This window comes from Babylonia areolata, chromosome 34 (genome assembly GCF_041734735.1).
Source record: "Babylonia areolata isolate BAREFJ2019XMU chromosome 34, ASM4173473v1, whole genome shotgun sequence".
NCBI classification, from domain to species: Eukaryota; Metazoa; Mollusca; class Gastropoda; order Neogastropoda; family Buccinidae; genus Babylonia; species Babylonia areolata.
The window spans coordinates 4,316,102-4,342,415 of record NC_134909.1 but is presented as its reverse complement, the minus strand read 5'-3'; the positions used below and the strand labels follow the sequence as shown (position 1 = coordinate 4,342,415).

General features: G+C 47.6%; 1 protein-coding gene across 17 annotated transcripts in view; it reads right to left on the bottom strand.

Annotated features, from left to right (window-relative positions):
* LOC143277513 (uncharacterized) overlaps positions 1-15,442 on the bottom strand; it is a 68,167-nt gene extending 52,725 nt beyond the window's left edge. For 3 of the 17 annotated variants that reach the window (XM_076582382.1, XM_076582383.1, XM_076582381.1), the window contains exons 1-3: positions 14,829-15,296; positions 14,441-14,620; positions 12,044-12,979 (exon numbers count right to left, since the gene is read on the bottom strand). In XM_076582382.1, the coding sequence (XP_076438497.1) occupies positions 12,044-12,104 (61 nt within the window). In that variant the 5' untranslated portion in view covers positions 12,105-12,979; positions 14,441-14,620; positions 14,829-15,296. Of the gene's footprint in view, positions 1-12,043; positions 12,980-14,440; positions 14,621-14,828; positions 15,298-15,366 lie in introns of those variants that run through there. The other 14 variants (XM_076582369.1, XM_076582368.1, XR_013053747.1 and 11 more) reach the window with 14 other exon arrangements.
* Between the last annotated feature and the right edge of the window lie 10,872 nt (positions 15,443-26,314).

Below are 26,314 nucleotides of genomic sequence, written 5' to 3'. Positions count from 1 at the left end.
AGTGCTGACGACAAGACTATCCATCAGCACTTTACGTCACTGAGCTGAGACTTGAGCGGGGACCCTTTATTATTTCTGTCTGCAAGTTAAGATGACAGCAGTTCAAGGATAACGGCACCACATACGAAGTGACGGGGTCGGCAACCATAACGTTTGGAGAAATTTCCACCATCATATGAGAACGTTGACTGACTTAAAAAATCGCGTGAATCCAGATCTAATAATATGAATTCTTTCGTTAGACCCAAACACACCAAAAATTTGATTGAAACCAAAACGTGTCACCAGAAGACTAACTTTAGTTAACTGACCCGTTAGTCACTGATCAGTTTCACCCTGTCGATTGAGGCACACCCAAAAGATTGATGTTTTTACCCGTTGAGAAAACAGAATTAAACAGTTGATCAGAGATTATTTTGTTATTTTGGTCCAAAGGTGGCCAGGGCTAGACTGAAAATCAAGTGTGTGTTGCTATCATAATTATCACCTGTTGCTAGTTATTAGACTAGTTGATCAAAATAAAAAATGTTATTTTAATCATTGGTAAATTGTACTGCAACATGACTTGACACTTGACGTGGCGACGAAGAAGAATGACATATCTCCACCATATTCATTGCACGTTCAATATTTATCATGCCCCCAAGATATGAAACACTATAGCACACGATGTAAAGGGACACAACAATCGCTGACACTCAGGAAAAGAAAAGTTAAGCTTAAAGATTAAAGTGCATCCACTTAAACAGGGAAGGAAAAGGGTGTATTCACACACAAAAGACTACAACCTTGTCCTGTCGCCTTCACTTGTTTGTGATGAGAACTGTCCTGTTTATATGTCTGTCGTCCAAACGTGGAATTTAAAAGGAGAAAAATGCACAGTAGGAAATGTAGTTGCAAGCAGAGTCACCGGGCGTGTACCTAGGACTCAAGGTGCAATGGCGAAGAGAGGGTTCTCCAGGCAGGTGGTTCCGGGTCCAAGGAGTAGTATAAGGGATGGGGGTTCTATATACAACTGATTTTAGCTCAAAGCCGTCCAATACCGCCCTCAAGCATAAAAAAAACAACCCGTGCAATCGGTTTTTTCGGCTTAAATATGTGTATGGAGAGCCAAATCACAAGATAAAAAAAAAAAAAATGATGGTTGGATATGTGTATGGAGAGCGAAACGGTCATGGGGGTTTTATATACAACCGACCCCAGCCCAAAACCGCGCAATACCGCCCTCAAGCATAAAAACGAAAAACCGGCTTAAATATGTGTATGGAGAGTCAAATGGTCATGGGGTCCTTAAAGAGAGGAGGTTGGGTCAACCGTTCACATATGAACGTTTGACCTAGTTAGCTTTTTGGATGGTTTACCATCTTGAATATCAAATAGATTTTTCTTTAACAACTGAGTTTTGTGTTTCGATTTTATGTCTGTTTTCATTGCATTGAATTTTTCAACTTCAGCCAGAATGAGACTAAATTCTTCATCGCTTATTTTATCATCTTCTAATGCTTTTGAAATAAGATCATTTATAGTGTTCAGTTTTGACTCGGCCAACACGCGAATCTCGTTGTGCTTCATGGCTCGTGTCATTAATTTTTTATGAATAAATTTACAAGTTAAACCAACCACACCAAGGAGACCAGCTCCCACTTCTATTCCAATAGCTACGGGAGCAGCGGCGACACTCAACAGTAATCCAACACCCGATGCCCCAAGGGCGAGACTAAGAGTCGTCAGCGTTGTATCCGCGGCTGTAGCGATATTTACACCGCGTTTATATTTTTTATAAAATAAAGTTCTTTCATCACGCTCTTTTTCGAGGTTGTTTTTTATATTCGATATCTCTCGTAGGCGAAACTCCATTATTCTATAATAATCATTTTTTGTTTTTAAATTATGGTAACAGGATGAGGAGAGTAGCGCAGTCTTTTAAGCTGAAGAGGTCCGATGTGAATAAAGTCGAGAGATATTTTATCTAACACTGGACGTTTGATGACACCTTCGAGCGAGAATTCTATAGAGGGATCGGGTTGATCAGATGGGTCAACCACTGGAATTTTGATGGTAATTCTCAAGAGTTTATTTTTAAGATTTCCAGGCCATTTTATCTGCAACCCTTTTAAAACTTCTACAAAATCATCTGGCACCCCACTAAGGAGTATATCTAAAACGATAGTTGACCCCTGAATAGGCGGCTTAAAATCAAACTCTTTAATTAACCGCAGTGTACCAGTCTTTTTACCTTTCATACCAATAACATATCCAAAGTCGTCGCTGTTAACGACGATTAGATCTTTACGCGTATGATAGGAAGCCAACAGTTTACCACTATTTTGTATTTTTTGTAGAGCGTGATTTCTTCCAATACTAACATAGGGTTGTTTTATTTCAAAATCTAAATCCCAGTTATCCACCGGATAAGGTACCCACGTATCATCGTCGGAAAGAACAAGATGATGTGGTTTGTTCACAACAACACCGTCAACGTTCACGTCTGCAAGTTCGCTGAATTTGTTGACACCACCATTACTCGTTATTTCTTTTCTTTTGTACGTTCCTTCAGAAAGTTGGAAGGCGTACAACTGATTTTCTTTTCCCGACACATCAAATCCGTCTGTATCTCCGAGATCAACCAAACCGAGCGTAGTGCAGGGTTTGATACTATGTGTTCCTGGCCCTCCGGGATCCACCATTTCTAATATTTATAGTATATTCTAAATATTCAAATGGCGCAACGTAGTCTTCTAAAGGAAATATTTTGAGGAAGAAGGGGGTAGATCCAAAAAAACCCAGTTTTCTGTTTTGTGGCAATACCTTCAAGCGAGAATTCTATATGACTATCCTGTGGTATAAAATCATAGGACCTACCATCATCTTGTTTTTCAATGGTGATTCTTAGGGGTTGATTTGCAAGATTTTGGGGCCATTTAATGTAAAACCCTTCAAAAACTTCTACAAAATCATCAGACTCTTCACCGAGAATTACATCATAAATAATACGGAAACGGAAGCCCTTCAAAACATTTGACCCATAAATATGTAATTCAAATACAGAATCAAGAAGCTTCGAGTATTTCTCAAGCACATAACACCTCCCCTGGTATATTACTAAATCTACATCAAACGCTTTTAAATCAATGAACATCCAGCCACTGTTTTTTATTCTATAAATATTATTTCCTTCTTTGATAATGTAAGGTGATTCAATTTTAAAATCTACCATACACTTGTCGAGGGGTTTTAGCTGCCATGTACCGTTTAAACGAACAAGTTGATAGGGCTCATCATTGACAACATCATCCTCACTCACGATATCACCAATTTTTACTTCTTTTCTTTTGTATGTTCCTTCAGAAAGTTGGAAGGCGTACAACTGATTTTCTTTTCCCGACACATCAAATCCCTCTGTATCTCCGAGATCAACTAAACTGAGTGTAGTGCAGGGTTCAGACATATCTTATATGTAATGTAATATTTAAATAATCAATAGAAACGGGATTATGATTTTCATCTACTATAGAAAGTGTTAAACGTGGTAAATCTCCGTGAGAAAGTCTTTTGTATTGGGGTGATGTCAACGTGGTTGTTCGACCACCCCCGCATCTTTCATTTTCTACTGGGATTGATTGTAACAACGTAGAAGGCAATCCGTTATAGAAATTATCGGTGGTACTAATTTGAGAGAGGTGAATGTAAAGTGCTTTATGTATCGCGAGCCGCGGATGCCTGTTTCCTATCACCATTATTCCCGGCGCGATGAGTTTTTGGGGGAACCCCAGAGTATGTGCAAGACGCTCAGAAAGTTCAATCGATTTGGTGCTCTTTATTCTCAGATAGCCACTCGGAGCGTGCAAGTCTAACTCTGCACCGTGGGGGGTGAACACTTCTTTATTCAATTCACACACATTATAATAACCATCTGGGATTATTATCTTACGATCGGTAGTAGTAAAGAAATTGTTTCCGAGCTCATCACTGATATTTTTCCAGTTGGGATAATAAGTTATTTCACGCAGCGCGATTTCTAGTCTTCCACTTTGATTAGGTATGCACCGCGGTAATTCGTCTTTTTGAATATCGGTTGTTATTATATACATAGCTATGAATAAGAAAATTTACAGCTTCAATAAGGACACGTCCTATACAACCGGGTATAAAGAAAAAAAGAATAAGTTGTACACAAATGATCTACGTGAACAGCGAATATTCTTTTACCGCCAAGTTTCCCGATGTTTTTCAGTCTTATGCGAACCCCACTATGACTGGGGAGATGAATGCAGCCTGGCTTGCGTGGAGAAACAACCCGATAGTGTGGTGGCAGAATCAAATCAATTTTGTGGTATGGTGCGCGACCGCCGGGTGTGGAGTAACGGAAGAACATTTTCAAGCTTCTGATCCGTTTATTCGAGCCGTGTATAGGTTTCATTTTTACTATCAGATTCGGAGGTTATTGGACGAGTTAAAAATCCCGCTACCCACCGACCAAGCATTTAACATGTATAATAATCCGTTTGATAAAGCAGTTTATCAGCGTTTGTGTGCCGAATTTGGGCAGAGGGATTGGAGACAGAAAATAGAAAAGCATGGCTTTGGTTTGGGAGAATTTATTCAGGCTGAGACCCCCGGTGGGGCTGCACGACAGGCAATGAGAAACAGAGGAGAGGGACCTGTGTTCTTTAGCCCCCACGATAAAATCAGACATACGGTGGACATCACCCGGGCTTGGACAACATTTATTCCTGATAAGGGGTTGGGTTTTACACATGCGGGGATAGTTCGTCTCAACGATAGCATTCGCACTTATGTGTGGGCTCTAATAGGGTCACAAGCGCAAACGCGCACGAGTATAACAACAAAAGGAACTGGATTTGATGCGCAAAAACAATTTTTAGCCAATGTTGAAGATGCGATTAATGCCCCCGAAAACCTACAAACGGCAATAAAAAAATACCAGGACGTTCTCCAGTACGCGAGATCCGAAGTAAACTTTGCATTTGGTGTTGGCCTTTATATGGCCCCATCTGATATGGCATTGAGGGTTGGTACACGCATTAATTATAATAATAAAATTGTCATTGCGACAGAAGAACAGAATATTGGTGTTAATGATGGATTAAACGAACTACCACACATTGTACCACCTACCCAGAGTGTTTCACCCCAGAGTGTTCCACCTACTCAAAGTGTTCCACCTACCCAGAGTGTTCCACCTACTCAACATCCAAGTGTTCCACCACCCAATACCCAAAGTGTTCCACCAAATGCATACTATTTTGTTGCCCCATCAGGAAAAGCTCTTCAATGGTCTAGAGGTCACTGGGCTCTTGTGCCACCTTCTGATGCAGACTTGGCAATGCTTGATGCGAGTAATACGGTGCTCGATTATAAATCACACAAGCCTTTGACAACACCGAGGACAGGAGCGGGTGAAACGAGAGTTTTGTTAGGCATTCGCGGGTGGTTCACTCTTACCTATAGAAATAAAAAATTAATACAAACATCTCGACCAGGATTTGCAATAGCTACCGGTGCTGGTAATAGACCCTTTCTGTATGGTGCAGGTTCTTCGGATAACAAATTTAAACTCAAACCAGCGAAAGTATCGTACGAAGAAGAGCCAACAACTCACAAAGACTATAAAGTCGCTCTTACTTTAGGATTGATAGGTGGTATTTACTTTCTCTTCTTTAAATAATCAAACAGGAGGCCAGCACCGAGCACGAGTGCCCACAGGTTGTTGGCTAACCACCCAACCGCTTTACCCAACGTGCTTAATAACCACGAAACAATAGCCCCAATGACTCCTGGGAGGGCATCAATCGCCTTTAAACCTAATTTTTTAAGTAATTCTCCCAAATCTTTAAGCCTTTTTCTTATCCAGTTGTCATCTTTTTTACCCGGCGGCGCCCGTGGAGTGCCCCCTCCACCCGTGACGGCCAAAACGATAGTGCTGATAATCATACCAAAGGCAGTAAGAATGGAAACGATAGTAATGCCTTGTTCTCTAAAAAGCGTTCGAATACGTTCCGCTAGTGTTGTGTCCTCCTCAAGAATTCTGTGTATCGTTTCACGCATTCTGCTGACTTGAGATCGCAGCGCTTCTTTGTGTGTTGATATCGCTTCTAGCCGTGCAGCACGCTCGATGTTTAGATCGTCTAATTGTAAACGCAAGGGTTTGATTTCGCTTTCATGTTTATCAGCTAGTTCCGCAGACCGAATTCTTATTTTTAAAGTTGACATTTCTTCATCCAGGTGAGAGAGTTTTGAGAGGTTGTCAGAAAGATTACCGCGCTGTCTTTGCATGGCTTTGTCTAAACCTTTGAGTTCACGAATATAACCACCCAGTTCATTGGTGAGGGGAGGATCATCTATAGTTTTAAGTACTTCATCGATTGTATTTGGTGAGAAATCATCCATCTCAATTTCTTCGCCCAGTTTGGCTTCAACCTTTTGGAGAGCCGCGACCGTTTGGGGTTTCCTCCTCCAGTCTACAAAACCAAGTTCCTCGCGAATAATATTTGCTCCACCAGGTTTTCCCGCTAGTGTTGAAAGTGCTAGGGGTTGTTTCGTGCGGACGTTAATGATATTAAAATCTGGATTATTTTTTAATCGTAGTGTACCTCTACTATCAAGTTCAAAATTGGCATAATTTCGCCCAACATCGGGCTCTTGTCCAAATGCATCATAGTAATCATTAACCGCGCTCTTTAATAATTCTGTTTGCAAGAAACCAGATTCTATTATTGACTCACCACCTTCTGCGAACCCTTCCGCCATATTAAACTTATAATATAAAGTTATATCCTTATATCTATATAAAACAAAAAATGAGTGGAAGAAAGCTTAATCCAATGAGAAGTTTGCGGGAGCCGCGGGGGATAAAGGGCGTGCGGCAGACTGTCGTGATTACTAACAATCCGTCAACTATCGATCAGAATCAACAACTTCTTGTACGCTTTCCTAATTTAGGTGTATTACTGCCGTGGAGTGTATGGAGGTGCTAGGAATGATTCCTGAACTGGTGAGACACCTACTCTTTACCCTGCCGTCACCCTTTAATATGTTGTCACCTGCTAATTACACCTGTTGTCACCTGCCCTTTACACCTCTCCATGGACACCTTCACCAGCTTGGTGTCAGAGATTATTCAACATGGACTAACCTGCCTGTGTTTAATTGTCGAACACATTGCTCCTCTACACCTCTCTGAACTGTAATGAACACACCACTGGCCGTGTGCTCCGGTCAGCTCATCACTCACGCGGCCCGAACAGTCCGCTCATTAAATGTAACAGCAGTCCTTGCTTTCTGAAACAGCCTAAACTGGTGTATGTTGAGCACAGTAAACACCTTCCTCGTTCAAAAGCAGTCTGAAGTTCTCTGTGGAACAAAGTTACTGTGACAACAGCTCTCTAATGTTCTGTTTCCCCCCCCCCCCTCCTCCCTCCCCACCCCCTTCAGTCCACTGTGCTGCCAGTCCATTTGGATAAACTGTGACCCCCTCTGGTGGTGTTTCGTGTCTGATCTCTCCTGGCTGGTGCATGTCTGTAGTGCACTGCTGTGTGTCCACTTCCAAGTTGGCAAAATTTTAATGTCTGTCAGCTGCCTGTATCAGACTGACTGCCATTTTTGTAAAGTCTTTGAACAAGCGCTGTGTAAATGCAGTCGCCATCATTGGTATCATTGTCGTTATCATCACTGTGGTGTGTGGGCACTGGGAGCAATCCATGAACTTCAGCTGATTTCGAAATAATGAGCACTGACGTCGAAATGTCCACTTTGTGGAACTGCACAAAGTGATATGAAAATATCGATCTATGGACGTTACATGCTATGCCACAAAGTGTATATATATATATATATATATATATATATATATATATATATATATACATTACAGCCCACACCACAGTGTTTCATCTGCAGACGTTACAGACCAGGCCATAATTATAGTTATAATTACAGATGTTACATCTATAGACATTACAGCCCAAACTACAGAGTTACATCTATACACGTTACAGGCCATGCCAGACAGTGATATAGATGTTACAGCCCATGCCACGGTGTTATATCTATAGACATTACAGCCCATGCCACAGCGTTATACTGATCTATAGACGTTACATCTATAACAGCGTTACATCTATAGACGTTACAGGTCACGCCACAGCGTTATATCTATGGACGTTACAGCCCTTGCCACGGCGTTATATCTATAGACGTTACAGCCCATGCCACGGCGTTACATCTATAGACGTTACAGGTCACGCCACAGCAATACATTTAAAGATGTTACAGCCCATGCCACAGAATTACATCTATAGATGTTACAGGTCACGCAACAGCAATACATTTAAAGACGTTACAGCCCATGCCACAGAATTACATCTATAGATGTTACAGGTCACGCCACAGCGTTACATCTATAGACGTTACAAGTCATGCCACAGCGTTACATTATAGGTGTTACAGCCCATGCCACGGCGTTATATCTATAGACGTTACAGGTCACGCCACAGCGTTACATCCGTATAGACGTTACAGCCCATGCCACAGTGTTACATCTATAGATGTTACATGCCATGTCATGGCGTTATATCTATAGACGTTACACTACAGGCATGCCACAGCGTTACATTTAGAGACACTACAGGTCATACTACAGTGTTACATCTATAGGCGTTACAGGCCATGCCACTGCGTTACATCTATAGACATTACAGCCCATGCCACGGTGTTACATCTATAGACGTTACAGCCCATGCCACAGCGTTACATCTATAGACCTTGTTCGTTAGAAAAAAAATTAGAGTAATTTGCCCTTGATTAAGCCGGAAACAGAATTCGTGGGGAGTCTCTGAAAGCAAAAGTTGCGAGTTCTTTGAATGTACTTGTGTAAATGCTTCACAATGGGTCTGGGAAAAACGGGAGGAAAGAAGTACTGTGTGCTGTTCGAACTTCAAAGGAAAAAAAGGTGACATCGCAACGAATACCAGCCACAAACCGATTGCATTTTTTTGGGTGTTTATTTGTTTGTTTGTTTTTTGGTCACATTCTTAGCTGTGATATCTATTCAGCACAGATATATGCATCTCTGACACATAGGCTAGTACAAAACTGGCTAGTGTACCCCTGAAAAAAAAACAGTACAAAGAATTTCCAGTATACAACATTTGTCAGCACATCTTTCAAATGGAAATGCTTGAACATTTTCAGAAAGTGCTGTAACAATGATACTGAGACAGTGAGATCCTTGCTACTTCCACACACACACACACACACACACACAGAGATAAAGCATAGTTAATGTTTCAAATTTAAACAAATCACAGGCTTGAGATTCTGCACATGCATAATGCAGTGAATAGATCTGACACATTTTGGGGGTTGTATGGAGTTTAACTGAAAATGTGTAACTAAAACAAAGTTCTTTGCTTTTTTTTGTCACAGCTTTCAGATGTGCAAGTCTTCTTTTTTTTCTTCTTCTTCTCTTTGAGGGAAAAAGGTGGGAGGTGGGAAGGGGTGCAGTGTGGTTCAAACCAGTTAAGATTCACTGCAGAGTTTTGTTTTTTTCTTTCTGATCATAAAAAAAAATCAAAACTTTGTGAATGTAGACATTGCACTCCAATACAGATGTATATATCACACACACACACACACACACACACACACACACACACACACACACACACACACACACGCACGCACACACGCAACATCCATAACTAAATGGTGCTCACATCATAAATAACTCAAATTGTTTAGACAATTGTTCATTGTTTAGCATTTAGGTATGAATGGGTGATACAAAAAAATAAAAGAAAATATCTAATCAAAGTCATTTTCTTCAATGAACAAATGAATATTATATATATATATGATTAAAAAAATACAGGAAATAAAAGATGGGAGGTGGGGCATGCAAATGTAAATAAATGCAAATAAATACATTAAGAATTTACAGCACTACCAGTTTCTAAAAAAATGGCATCAAAGAGAAAGCTGGTATGTACGCGTTAATCCTTTGGCCAGTTGTTAGATACAATGAACTTACAGGTTTCCATAAAAGAAACATATTCTAACCTGGTGAAAGTACAGACATATCCATTTTGGGTAAACAGGCCAGCTGATTGTACCCTACTGGTGTGTCTGAATGTCTGGAAGTCTTGAGAAGACTTATCAATGCATGTCACTTGTAATGTTGAATGAGTACTGTATGCACACATGCATACATGCTACACCATAAGATGAAACCATTCTTTACTTGCAGTTAATCAACGCAGCTGTGATGAAACACACACATGAATCAGTTTTGATGATTATTATCTTTAATCAAATTCCATGCACAGCTCCACCACTCTTCTCCCCACAATTTCCATGCTAAACTGCACCACTCATTTCCCCACAGATTTCCATGCTCAACTCCAACACTCTCCTCCCCACAATATGTATTAAAAAGTCATGTGATAGAAAAGCCAGACAAAGATCACTGAAACAGCAATGGCCTTTTCTCAAGTCTTAAATCTGTTTTTAGAAGGCGTGCTCTCTCTCTCTCTCTCTCTCTCACTCATACTATGTAGCAACAATATGAAATGCTAGAATGTATATAGATTCTGAATGAATGGGTCACACACAGGAGCGATACTTTTTTCTTCAGTTGTTAAAAATCTGCAGGAGGTTTATGTTGCTGTGACAGCAGAAACTGACTTGACTTCGCCTTCTTGTTTCTGGCTCCGCGACAACTGATTCTTTGTACAACGAACAAGTTCAACTTTCGCGCTACTTATCAGTTGTCCGTTCTTTTTTAAAATACTCTTTCGGTTCTTTAACTTTCATGGATTCAAGCGCACTTTCAGTATCAGCGGACAGAGTCGCCATGTTGCCTTATCCGGACGTCCCACGGTGAAGGGGCTGAACTTTTCACTGACTTCCAGTTTCCTAACGAACAAGGTCAATAGACGTTACATTTATAGATGTTACAGCCCATGGCACGGTGTTACATCTATAGACGTTACAACCCATGCCACTGCGTTACATCTATAGATGTTACATGCCATGTTACAGCGTTACATCTATAGACGTTACACTACAGGCATGCCACAGCGTTACATTTACAGACGCTACAGGTCATACTACAGTGTTACATCTATAGACGTTACAGGCCACGCCTCTGCATTATATCTACTGACTTTATAGATCATGCTATACATTACATCTATAGACATAACAGGCCATACCACAGCGTTATATCTATAGATGTTACAGGTCACGCCACAGCGTTACATCTATAGACGTTACAGCCCATGACACAGCGTCATATCTACAGACGATGCACGTCATGCTACAGCGTTACATTTATATATAGACGTTACAGCCTATGCCACCGTGACAGAGTATTATCTATAGACGTAACAGGCCCTGCTACATAGTGACATCTGTAGACGTTAAAGCTATGCAACATAGTTAAAACTATAGACGTCACAGGCCATGCAACATAGTGATATATAGAGAGAGTGACATTAAGGCCATGCAACACAGTGATATCTATAGACGTCACTGGCCATGCCATCTATAGATGTTACAGGTCCTGCCACATAGTTATAACTATAGATGTTACAGGCCATGACACAGCATTATATGAACAGACGTTACAGGCCACAGTTAGTGAAAGAGAGACATTACAGCCCATGCTACAGTCATCATAGTAGACATTACAGCTTCAACCCTAACTGACAGGTCCATATCAGGGTTGACAACTGTGAGTAACGATCTTGTAAACTGTGTGTGCCTTTGATGTTGGCCATACCATCAATTTTTCGAAAGAGGATAAAACAATAACTGACGTGAGCATAACACAAATATACAGCATGTGCAAAATCATAACATAATGTGAGTGTGTGTGTGAGTATGCTCAGTATACGGGTATAGTTCAACATGACTCATCATAACAACATGGTCACTGGTACAGCCTTCTGAGGCAAGGATTACAAAGTTTATTTCTTACATCAGAGTAACATCTGACAGACAGGACGTCTATGCCACTGACCTTGAACCACTGAGCACAGAATGACCACCATCACACCTGTCCAGCGACTGTTCCCCATCATGTCTGTTTCACTGCACTTGTGTTTCACATCACTTCTGTCTGTTTCACTGCACTTGTGTTTCACATCACTTCTGTCTGTTTAACTGCACTTCAGAATCACTGCACTTCTGTCTGTTTCACAGCACTTCTGTCTGTTTAACTGCACTTCAGAATCACTGCACTTCTGTCTGTTTCACAGCACTTCTGTCTGTTTAACTGCACTTCAGAATCACTGCACTTCTGTCTGTTTCACAGCACTTCTGTCCGGTTCACTGCACTTATGTTTCACATCACTTGTGTCTGTTTCACCTCATATTCTGTCTGTTACCACTTGTGTCTGTTTCACACCACTTGTGTCTGTTTCACACCACTTGTGTCTGTTTCACATCACTAGTTGTGTCTGTTTCACATCACTTGTTGTGTCTGTTTCACACCACTTGTGTCTGTTTCACACCACTTGTGTCTGTTTCACACCACTTGTTGTGTCTGTTTCACACCACTTGTGTCTGTTTCACATCACTTGTTGTGTCTGTTTCACACCACTTGTGTCTGTTTCACACCACTTGTGTCTGTTTCACACCACTTGTTGTGTCTGTTTCACACCACTTGTGTCTGTTTCACACCACTTGTTGTGTCTGTTTCACACCACTTGTGTCTGTTTCACACCACTTGTGTCTGTTTCACATCACTTGTGTCTGTTACCACTTTGTCCGTTACCACTGTGTTCTGCAACTTCTCCTTCCACTTATTCTGTTTTCTAACGCTCCTTTTCGCAGTGCTTCTCTCTGCTGACACTCCCGTTTCTGAGAAATTCTGTGCACACCACAAATTATGCTTCCGCGTTACTGTCCACAGAACTCTCCGTCTGACAGGTCACCACAGATACACGGTGCAAACCTACAGTTGAAACAGAGAGAGAGAGGGGGGGAGGGAGAGAGAGAGAATTACACAACGACTCAGTCATACAACAGAGAGCCGATAATGCACGGTCTCCACCATCACGTAAGAAATGACTCAAACAAGTCAAGAAGGCAGACAACACACCACCATGTAACACACCTGACTCTACAGAAGACAGACGACACACCACCATATAACACACCTGACTCTACAGAAGACAGACAACACACCACCATGTAACACACCTGACTCTACAGAAGACAGACGACACACCACCAAGTAACACACCTGACTCTACAGAAGACAGACAACACACCACCATATAACACACCTGACTCTACAGAAGACAGACGACACACCACCATATAACACACCTGACTCTACAGAAGACAGACAACACACCACCAAGTAACACACCTGACTCTACAGAAGACAGACGACACACCACCATATAACACACCTGACTCTACAGAAGACAGACAACACACCACCAAGTAACACACCTGACTCTACAGAAGACAGACAACACACCACCAAGTAACACACCTGACTCTACAGAAGACAGACAACACACCACCATATAACACACCTGACTCTACAGAAGACAGACAACACACCACCATATAACACACCTGACTCTACAGAAGACAGACAACACACCACCAAGTAACACACCTGACTCTACAGAAGACAGACAACACACCACCATATAACACACCTGACTCTACAGAAGACAGACAACACACCACCATATAACACACCTGACTCTACAGAAGACAGACAACACACCACCAAGTAACACACCTGACTCTACAGAAGACAGACGACACACCACCATATAACACACCTGACTCTACAGAAGACAGACAACACACCACCATATAACACACCTGACTCTACAGAAGACAGACAACACACCACCAAGTAACACACCTGACTCTACAGAAGACAGACGACACACCACCATATAACACACCTGACTCTACAGAAGACAGACAACACACCACCATATAACACACCTGACTCTACAGAAGACAGACAACACACCACCAAGTAACACACCTGACTCTACAGAAGACAGACGACACACCACCATATAACACACCTGACTCTACAGAAGACAGACAACACACCACCATATAACACACCTGACTCTACAGAAGACAGACAACACACCACCAAGTAACACACCTGACTCTACAGAAGACAGACAACACACCACCATATAACACACCTGACTCTACAGAAGACAGACAACACACCACCAAGTAACACACCTGACTCTACAGAAGACAGACAACACACCACCACCATGTCAGTAGGACACACCTGACTCTAAAGAAGACAGACAACACACCACCAAGTAACACACCTGACTCAAGAAGACAGATAACACACCACCACTACATAACACACCTTACTCTAAACAACAGACGCTACACATTGAGGAAGACACACCTGACAGAACGGCACCCCACCAGCTCCTGGCGCACGACACAAGGAACACACACGTTAACCTGTGACAGTGGAGAGAGAACTGAACATGGCCGACTGACGGTTGATCTGAACAACTTGAAGTGAACACACAGGGCAGGCGACTGAGGCGCTCCACATTGAGGAAGTGTTTCACTGCCCGATCTACATGGCACGCAAAACCCCGGCAGAAGAGGACACCGTTGGCCGCGCACACACGCACGCACGAACGCAAACACACACACACATACGCGCGCGCGCGCAGGCACACACGTACGAACACACACACACACACACACACACATGCGAGCACACACACATACGCGCACGCGCACGTATACACACGCACGCACGCCCACACACACACACATACACAGTGACTTCCTGTGAATCATCTCGCCACTTAGCCTAGCTCGATTCGCGTCCTGTTGGTGTAATGACTGATACTGATAGTTCACAAAGCAGTGACGACGGACGGACTCTTCACCATGTATTGTTGGTTTGTAACAGCACTTGTGATTTTCGAGAAACAGGAAACGCGGCCAGATTAACAACGTACTCCACTGTCGTTGAAGCTACCGGGCAGTGCGCTTAGAGCGCGCAGGGACAATTCTCACACATGACAGGCCAGTGCCGTACAAAGTAACTTCCTTTCTCGTGTCACCGATAGGAACTGAAGCCATGTCACCGTGTTACATTATATACACCATGGTTTCACTTTACATTATAACTGAACTTGAATGCAGTACGACACAGTGCAACTCAGCACGCCACAACCCCCACAGTAACACAGAACACATCGCAGCATACTACAACACATCACAGATAGCACAGCGCAACGCAACATGACACGACGCAACACGACACAACAAGACACGATAAAACATAGTAAACATAACGCGACAACGTACCCCACACCCGACACCTCAGACAACACGAACCCTGCACCGCACACACAAACGTCAGCCCACACTACACACCACTGTTCAGCAGAAACGGTGTGACTGCTCTCACCCACATGGTGGGCAAAGGCTGCAGTAAACACTGTATCAGGTGTACACATATCACACACACACACACACACACACACACACAGGGATAGGTATTGTGTGTTGTTGCCCCTGAGGTGGCAGGAGAGGAAGGGAGTGACGAGGGGAGAAATACAGAATACACAATACTTTATTATCTCAACAAGAGAAATTCAATTGTGGTGTAAAACACATAAACAATACACAGAATTCACAGTCATTCAACATGTATACATAGAAGACCTAAAATGTTTAGATGGCAACCCATGTGTACAATAAACAATCACAGTGGATGACAACAACACACCAGAAACCTTTAAAAGGTGACTGAGTAAATCATACATACATCATCACAGCCATACATGTGCAACACAAAATCAGTTAAAGGATATGAATAAAATAGGCATGAAATAGCAAACTAAAAGTAGACATGAGACATAAAAAGATTATAATAACAATGCAATTCAACAATACTTTCATTTAAGATGTCACATTCCACATACACACATTCTGGCTTACATTTTACTTTTTTATATCACAGATCTGATTATTAGTTATTGCTGTTTAATTGCTGAGTTGAGGTTGGTATAAAGCTGCATTTGGTTCTGTTTGTTTTAAATTTTGGGACACAGAACCGTTTGCCTGAAGGTGAGAGTTACATGGAAAGATAATTTGCCAGCATATGGCTGCTGTTGCTTGAATCCCATTTGGTCACTGTCATTCTGCTCCTGTCAGCCCCCCTGTCACCCTGCCTCCACCCACCCTCCCCTGTCACCCTGCCTCCACCCACCCTCCCCTGTCACCCTGCCTCCACCCACCCTCCCCTGTCACCCTGCTTCCACCCACCCTCCCCTGTCACCTCCACCTCCACCCACCCTCCCCTGTCACCCTGCCTCCACCCACCCTCCCCTGTCACCTCCACCCACCCTCCCCTGTCACCTCCACCCACACCTCCCCTGTCACCCTGCCTCCACCCACACCTCCCCTGTCACCCTGCCTCCACCCACACCTCCCCTGTCACCCTGCCTCAACCCACCCTCCCCTGTCACCTCCACCCACCCTCCCCTGTCACCCTGCCTCCACCCACCCTCCCCTGTCACCCTGCCTCCACCCACCCTCCCCTGTCACCTCCACCCACCCTCCCCTGTCACCCTGCCTCCACCCACCCTCCCCTGTCACCTCCACCCACCCTCCCCTGTAACCCTGCCTCCACCCACCCTGTCACCTCCACCCACCCTCCCCTTTCACCTCCACCTCCACCCACCCTGTCACCTCCACCCACCCTCCCCTTTCACCTCCACCCACCCCTCCCCTGTCACCTCCACCCACCCCTCCCCTGTCACCTCCACCTCCCCTGTCATCTCCACCCACACCTCCCCTGTCACCTCCACCTCCCCTGTCACCTCCACCCACACCTCCCCTGTCACCTCCACCCACACCTCCCCTGTCACCTCCACCCACACCTCCCCTGTCACCTCCACCCACCACTACCCTGTCACCTCCACCCACACCTCCCCTGTCACCTCCACCCACCACTACCCTGTCACCTCCACCCACACCTCCCCTGTCACCCTCATCCACCACTCCCCTGTCACCTCCACCCACACCTCCCCTTTCACCTCCACCCACACCTCCCCTGTCACCCTCATCCACCACTCCCTTGTCACCTCCACGCACACCTCCCTTGTCACCTCCACCCACACCTCCCCTGTCACCCTCATCCACCACTCCCCTGTCACCTCCACCCACCCCTCCCCTGTCACCTCCACGCACACCTCCCCTGTCACCCTCATCCACCACTCCCCTGTCACCTCCACCCACCCCTCCCCTGTCACCTCCACCCACACCTCCCCTGTCACCTCCACCCACCCTCCCCTGTCACCCTCATCCACCACTCCCCTGTCACCTCCACCCACACCTCCCCTGTCACCTCCACCCACCCCTCCCCTGTCACCTCCACCCACACCTCCCCTGTCACCTCCACGCACACCTCCCCTGTCACCTCCACCCACACCTCCCCTGTCACCTCCACCCACACCTCCACCCACCCCCTCCCCTGTCACCTCCACCCACACCTCCCCTGTCACCTCCACGCACACCTCCCCTGTCACCTCCACCCACCCCTCCCCTGTCACCTCCACCTACCCCTCCCCTGTCACCCTCATCCACCACTCCCCTGTCACCTCCACGCACACCTCCCCTGTCACCTCCACCCACACCTCCCCTGTCACCTCCACCCACACCTCCCCTGTCACCTCCACCCACACCTCCCCTGTCACCTCCACCCACCCCTCCCCTGTCACCTCCACCCTACCCCTCCCCTGTCACCTCCACCCACACCTCCCCTGTCACCCTCACCCACCACTCCCCTGTCACCTCCACGCACACCTCCCCTGTCACCTCCACCCACCCCTCCCCTGTCACCTCCACCCACACCTCCCCTGTCACCCTCACCCACCACTCCCCTGTCACCTCCACCCACACCTCCCCTGTCACCCTCACCCACCACCTCCCCTGTCACCTCCACCCACACCTCCCCTGTTACCTCCACCCACACCTCCCCTGTCACCCTCACCCACCACTCCCCTGTCACCCTCATCCACCCTCCCCTGTCACCTCCACCCACACCTCCCCTGTCACCCTCATCCACCACTCCCCTGTCACCTCCACGCACACCTCCCCTGTCACCTCCACCCACACCTCCCCTGTCACCCTCCACCCACACCTCCCCTGTCACCCTCACCCACCACTCCCCTGTCACCTCCACCCACACCTCCCCTGTCACCTCCACCTACCCCTCCCCTGTCACCTCATCCACCACTCCCCTGTCACCTCCACCCACACCTCCCCTGTCACCTCCACCCACACCTCCCCTGTCACCCTCACCCACCACTCCCCTGTCACCTCCACCCACACCTCCCCTGTCACCTCCACCCACACCTCCCCTGTCACCCTCATCCACCCTCCCCTGTCACCTCCACCCACACCTCCCCTGTCACCCTCATCCACCACTCCCCTGTCACCTCCACGCACACCTCCCCTGTCACCTCCACCCACACCTCCCCTGTCACCTCCACCCACACCTCCCCTGTCACCCTCACCCACCACTCCCCTGTCACCTCCACCCACACCTCCCCTGTCACCTCCACCTACCCCTCCCCTGTCACCCTCATCCACCACTCCCCTGTCACCTCCACCCACCCCTCCCCTGTCACCCTCATCCACCACTCCCCTGTCACCTCCACCTACCCCTCCCCTGTCACCCTCATCCACCACTCCCCTGTCACCTCCACCTACCCCTCCCCTGTCACCCTCATCCACCACTCCCCTGTCACCTCCACCCACCCCTCCCCTGTCACCTCCACCCACCACTCCCCTGTCACCCTCATCCACCACTCCCCTGTCACCTCACCCACCACTCCCCTGTCACCTCCACCCACCCCTCCCCTGTCACCCTCATCCACCACTCCCCTGTCACCCTCATCCACCACTCCCCTGTCACCTCCACCCACACCTCCCCTGTCACCTCCACCTACCCCTCCCCTGTCACCCTCCAACCACCACCTCCCCTGTCACCTCCACCCCGCACCTCCCATGTCACCTCCACCCGCACCTCCCCTGTCACCTCCACCTCCCATGTCACCTCCACCCACCCCTCCCCTGTCACCTCCACCCACCCCTCCCCTGTCACCTCCACCCGCACCTCCCATGTCACCTCCACCCGCACCCTCCCCTGTCACCTCCACCTCCCATGTCACCTCCACCCACCCCTCCCCTGTCACCTCCACCACCACTCCCCTGTCCCCTCCACCCACACCTCCCCTGTCACCCTCCACCCACACCCTCCCCTGTCACCTCCACCCACACCTCCCCTGTCACCTCCACCCACCACTCCCCTGTCACCCTCACCCACCCTCCCCTGTCACCTCTCACCCACACCTCCCCTGTCACCCTCATCCACCACTCCCCTGTCACCTCCACGCACACCTCCCCTGTCACCTCCACCCACACCTCCCCTGTCACCTCCACCCACACCTCCCCTGTCACCCTCACCCACCACTCCCCTGTCACCTCCACCCACACCTCCCCTGTCACCTCCACCTACCCCTCCCCTGTCACCCTCATCCACCACTCCCCTGTCACCTCCACCCACCCCTCCCCTGTCACCCTCATCCACCACTCCCCTGTCACCTCCACCTACCCCTCCCCTGTCACCCTCATCCACCACTCCCCTGTCACCTCCACCTACCCCTCCCCTGTCACCCTCATCCACCACTCCCCTGTCACCTCCACCCACCCCTCCCCTGTCACCTCCACCCACCACTCCCCTGTCACCCTCATCCACCACTCCCCTGTCACCTCCACCCACCACTCCCCTGTCACCTCCACCCACCCCTCCCCTGTCACCCTCATCCACCACTCCCCTGTCACCCTCATCCACCACTCCCCTGTCACCTCCACCCACACCTCCCCTGTCACCTCCACCTACCCCTCCCCTGTCACCTCCACCCACCCCTCCCCTGTCACCTCCACCCGCACCTCCCATGTCACCTCCACCCGCACCTCCCCTGTCACCTCCACCTCCCATGTCACCTCCACCCACCCCTCCCCTGTCACCTCCACCCAAACCTCCCCTGTCACCTCCACCCACACCTCCCCTGTCACCTCCACCTCCCCTGTCACCTCCACCTCCCCTGTCACCTCCACCCACCCCTCCCCTGTCACCTCCACCCACCCCTCCCCTGTCACCTCCACCCACACCTCCCCTGTCACCCTCACCCACCAGTCCCCTGTCACCCTCATCCACCACTCCCCTGTCACCTCCACCTCCCCTGTCACCTCCACCTCCCCTGTCACCTCCACCCACCCCTCCCCTGTCACCTCCACCCACCCTCCCCTGTCACCTCCACCCACCACTCCCCTGTCACCTCCACCCACCCCTCCCCTGTCACCCTCACCCACCACTCCCCTGTCACCTCCACCCACACCTCCCCTGTCACCCTCACCCACCACTCCCCTGTCACCTCCACCCACACCTCCCCTGTCACCTCCACCCACCACTCCCCTGTCACCTCCACCCACCCCTCCACGATCGCGTGGCACACAGTGTTCACGCTGTGTGTGTGTGTGTGTATGTGTGTGTGTGTTTGTGTGTGTGTGTGTGTGTGTGTGTGTGTGTGTGTGTGTGTGAATCAGAATCAGTACCCCGTGGGGATGCCGGGGTCTTTCATTGTAAATATCATCCCCACCTGGAAATTCTGTGCTAGAAATTTCCTCTTTTCTATCACTCTCTTTGCTTCTGCCCCCCCCCCCCCCCCCTTTTTTTTTCTTCCTTCACTGTTGTGTCTTTTTTCTGCCTTCCCAGTCCATTTCCCTTTCTTTTTTCAAGCAAGCCTTGACACTTTTTTGTTTTCCGCAGTCCATGTTCTGTCTGTGCTGTTTTGCTCTGGTGATTACGTAGATGTAAACACTGGGATGGGCACTAGCTGCTCATTCTGTAGTGTTATATGTCTTGCCTATTTTGGCCTTTTTCATGTATTTTTTGTTTGGCTTTGAAGTATTGTTGTTGTTGTTGTTGGTTTTCTTTCCTTTTTCACGATATTTTGTAATCTGGGGATGATAGATTGAGTGGAATGGCTGGCATCCTCAGCATGGCCTGGTCTCATTTGCCATAAAGAGCTAAATGGTTGGGATAATGTGTCATGAACTGTTTTGTGGGTTTGTCTTACAGTGGTTTGTGTGTGTGTGTGTGTGTGTGTGTGTGTGTGTGTGTGTGTGTGTGTAGATGTGACAGTTTTGTGTTGACACGGTTGATCATTTTTATGGTTTGACAGTCCTGATAATTATGGCCCTGTGAGGTCGGCTGGACTATAAGCAACAAGAACAATCAGAACCAGAATCAATTTTAATTGTCAGTTAAACCTTTACAGACACAGACACAAAAACGGAGTCACACATACCACACACACGTCAGTGTATGTGTGTGTGTGTGTGTGTGTGTGTGTGAATCAGAATCAGAATCAGAATCAAATTTAATTCTCAGTTAAACCTTTACAAGGTTTAATCATAAGACACAAATACGCAGTCACACATACCACACACATACTTCACTGACGTCAGTTACGTCGTTGTGTGTTGTTCTCAGTGACGTCGTTGTGTGTTGTTCTCAGTGACGTCGTTGTGTGTTGTTCTCAGCGATGTCTTGTGGCCGGGTAGGCAGGTGACAGTGGTATTGGAGTCTCACAGCTTGCAACTCGATCTTCCTGTTGCTGCTGTGCGTGTCAGTTGCACCTCGTCCTGCTGTGTCCAATGGCACTCCCTGCATGGTTCCATCCCGCTGGCATGCCTTTTTTTGTGAATTTGTTTTCTCCCAAGCTTATTTTATATATCATATTTAATACAGAGCACTTTTCAACGATTTTTTTTTTTTCTCTCTTCATGATTCCTTTACAGGATAAACACAAGTGAGTCTAGAACTGAGGCTTTGCCTATTCTTTACACTAGAATAGTACTCTATCTCTTTAAAAAATCTTTGCTCCTTTTTTCTCTTTTTTCCCCTCTTTAGTATGCTGCTGCTTTTGACAGATTTGAGATCTCAAGCAGCACTTTGTCAGTTGGATCTGTGCTGAGGTTAGTGAATCCCCATCACTGTGACACTCCCTACCCTTTTCTTCCTCCCTTATCTCTTTTCTGGGCAGTGGCAGTGTAGTGTACAGTATGACGCTTTGATGCCTCGTTACAACTGAAACTGAACTGATGTCAGTGTGGTTTGTTTCGTCTTTGGAAGACATTAAAGGCCTAAATGATATATTGGTCAAAACGCGACGCATTCTGTTATTTCTTCGTCAATACTTGTTTTCAATTAAAAAAGTTCACTGCGTTGTTCAGCGGAGCTGGTCTCCGGTTGTTGTTTTGTTGTTGTTTGTTTGCGGCTTTTGTTTTCTTCGTGTTTATTTTTTTTATCTACTTATTTTTTACTGAGCAATTCCGATCGCTACTGTTGATTTTACTCATATATATATATATATATATATATATAAAAGATGTCAGGTCAGGGGCATAGCCGTTGCTACTGGTACCATGTAACCCAGTACTACCTGCCGCATATGAAGTCTCCCAACGACGGGCCATGCGGAGGAGGAAACCTTTCCCAACGGCTGTGAAGGCGGAAGAGGATCACCAAAGGGCAGGGGGAGCTCTTATCCTTGACTGGAAGTCCCTCTAGGAGACGGAGCTCCAAAGAAAAAACCTGCACCTGCCGAGGCCGTCATACACGTGGCAGTATCTGCACCTGTGGGACTGTGAGCGTCGGTAGGCGAGAGAGTGGGGAAGGGACTGCACAACTCCTCCTCACTAAAAAAAAAAAAGTCACCTGTGCTGGTCAGGCAACCAGGCTAATGTCGGAACGACGAGCTATCCCTTCAACACCCAGCTTTCCCAAGCCCTGCGGCGATGGAGAAGTGGTAACGGGGACAGGCAGAGGATGCTGCTGGCAGTTCCTTGTCACGACTCTGTACGCAGGCGGCTGTGGGGTGATGGTCGCCCGCCGTAGACTGGGGCAGATGCGGCGCCCGTATCCTCCCACAGTGTCAGAGCAGCCCTTTTTAAGGACAGCACTGCTCTCCCCACATGGAGAAGGGGAGATAAAAGGATCCCCAAACAAAGCCTGCCTCACCTAGTACCTAGTAGGAAACCGCACCTGCTTGGACATCCAACAATAGCGGTCGAAAATAACAAAAGAAAAGAACCAGGAGTCATGCCCTGACTCTGGGTGACTGGAATGTTCGCACCCTCTTAGACAGAGACGACAGACCAGAAAGACGCACAGCGCTCATTGCTAGAATGCTTGATCGCTACCAGGTGGATATAGCAGCCCTGAGCGAAACCAGGTTTGCGGGTGAAACCCAGCTGGAGGAAGTTGGAGGGGGCTACACCTTCTACTGCATTGGGAAGCCTGATGGCATGACAGCTTGACAGCCTTCCACATGGGATAAACGACAGGCTGATGACCCTGCGTCTGAAGCTGTCCAAGGATCGCTTCGCCACAGTCATGAGCTGCTATGCCCCGATGATGACCAACCCTGATGACATCAAAGAAGCTTTCTATGAGGAGCTCAGCCGCACCATTTCAGCGGTAGACAGAAAGGACAGGCTGATCATCCTTGGGGATTTCAATGCTCGCGTCAGCGTGGACTTCTCCTCGTGGCCAAAAGTCCTAGGACAGCATGGCACTGGCAAGCGCAACTCACACGGACTGCTTTTGCTCTAGCTCTGTGCGCAGCATGGACTGACCATCACCAACACCCTCTTCCAACAAACGGACAAGTACAAGAACACATGGATGCACCCCCGCTCCAAGCAATGGCACATGCTGGACTATGTGATTGTCCGGCAGAGGGACAGAGGTGATGTTTCCACTACATGCTGCATGAGAGGAGCAGTCTGTTGGTCGGACCATCGCCTGGTACACAGCAAGATGAACATCAGACTTGCAAGCAAGCTCCAACCAGCCAGGCAGAAACCCCCTAGGAAGCTGAACATCCATCGTCTCCCTATCACCAAGGACGTGCTACAGCAGCAAATCCAAGTAGCTCTCCAATAAATTCCTGCATCGACTGATGTAGAGGTATGGAGCACCTTTAGAGATGCTGGGCACACAGCAGCAGCAGCTGACACGCTCGGCTTTGTACAGAGGAGCCACAAAGACTGGTTTGATGGGAACGACTCTGGAATCTCCAAGCTCCTGAACACACTGTATATACGGCATCAGGATCACATTTCCGATAAAGACTGCCAGAGGAAGGAGAACCAGTTCTTGCAAACCAAGCAACTCGTACAGAAGAGGCTGCGTGAGATGAAGAACACCTGGTGGGATAGAAAGTCCAAAGAGCTTCAGTCTGCTGCTGATGCTCACGACATGAAGACCTTCCATGATGGTCTCCGAGCTCTGTATGGGCCGAGAGTCACAGGATCAACCCGTCTGAGCCTCGGACCAGACCACCCTCCTGACAGACAAGAAAGACATCCTTGCCCGCTGGGCAGAGCACTTCAACACCCTCCTCAACAGGGACTCGTCCGTATCTGATGAGGCAATTGCAGCCCTCCCACAGCTACCATTCAATGACTCGCTAGCTGCCCCTCCCACCAAGGTCGAGACCCAGAAGGCCCTGAAGCTGACAGCGTCAGGAAAAGCACCAGGAGCAGATGGAATCCAGGCTGACATCTGCAAGTATGGAGGCGAGGTGCTGACCACCCTGTTCCAGTCTATCTGGGAGAGAGGGGAGGTCCCCCAGGATTTCAAGGATGCTTCTATTGTCCACATTTACAAACGGGAGACAAAACATCCTGTGATAACCACCGTGGAATCTCTCTCCTCTGCATCGCCAGCAAGATCTTCACCTGCATCATACTGAACAGACTGGTTGACCATGTCTCCAACACAGTCATCCCTGAAACACAGTGCGGCTTCCGCTCAGGCAGGGGAACATGTGACATGGTGTTTTGCTGTATGCCAGATGCAAGAGAAGTGCCGTGAGCAGAACAAGGAGGTCCACATGGTCTTTGTAGACCTGACTAAGGCCTTTGACATGGTGAACCACCATGGTCTGTGGAAGATCCTCCTAAAGTTCGGCTGCCCAGAAAGCCTAATCCAGCTGATTGCGTTTTTCCACGATGGCATGCAGGCGAGAGTACAGGAAAATACTGACATGTCGGATCCGTTCCCTGTGGTAAATGGAGTGAAGCAGGGCTGCGTCTTGGCACCCACACTGTTCTCCATTCTCTTCTCTGCCATGCTGATTGACGCCTTCCAACACTGTGACCGGGGCATCTGCATTCAGTTTTGCACAGATGGCAAACTTTTCAACTTGCGGCGACTCCATGCCAGGTCCAGGGTGTTTGAGACACTAATGAGAGAGTTCCTCTTCGCTGATGACTGTGCGCTTGCTGCACACACCCATGAGAACATGCAGTTCATTATGGACAGGTTCTCAACCTCCTGTAGGCGCTTTGGACTCACCATCAGCCTCAGCAAGACCGAGTCCATGTACCAACCAGCTAGCTCACAGAACGCCAGTGCCTCCTCCCCACCTGCAATCAAGATCAATGACACAGAGATCAAGTCAGTCGACAAGTTTTGCTACCTGGGCAGCACCCTATGCAGCAACTGAGCCCTTGATGCAGAAGTTACGCTGCGCATCGCCTAGGCCAGCTCCGCCTTTGGCAGACTCAGCAACAGGCTGTGGTACAACAAAGGCATCAGGCTCAGCACCAAGATGAAAACCTACAGAGCTGTTGTGCTGACCACCTTGTACTACTGTGAAACATGGACGACGTATCGCCGTCACATTCAACAACTTGAGCAGTTTCATCAGAGATGCCTACGAAAGATCCTCGGCATAAAGTGGCAAGACAGGGTCTCCAACTTCCAGGTCCTAGAGAGGAGCGGCCTGCCCAGCATCGAAAGCCTGCTGATCCAGTGCCAGCTATGCTGGACAGGACACGTTGTCCGCATGACAGACAGCATGATCCCGAAGATGCTTTTGTATGGCCAGCTGAAGGAAGGCCACCGTGAACTTGGCTGGCAGCTTGGTCACAGACCACGCTCATATTAGGTGACGTAATGTTATTTTCTACGTCATCTTCCTTACATGACGTCTTGTACTACGTAAACATGTTCTAAATATTTCTTCAATTGTCCATAGACATCTCTCTACAATGTGTGGCGAAAGCCCAGAAGATTAGAATCATTTTATATAACTGCAAAAGATAGATGAACTGGGGGAAAAAACTGTACCACTTTCAATACATCTCCAGCGCAGAGAAAAGATTT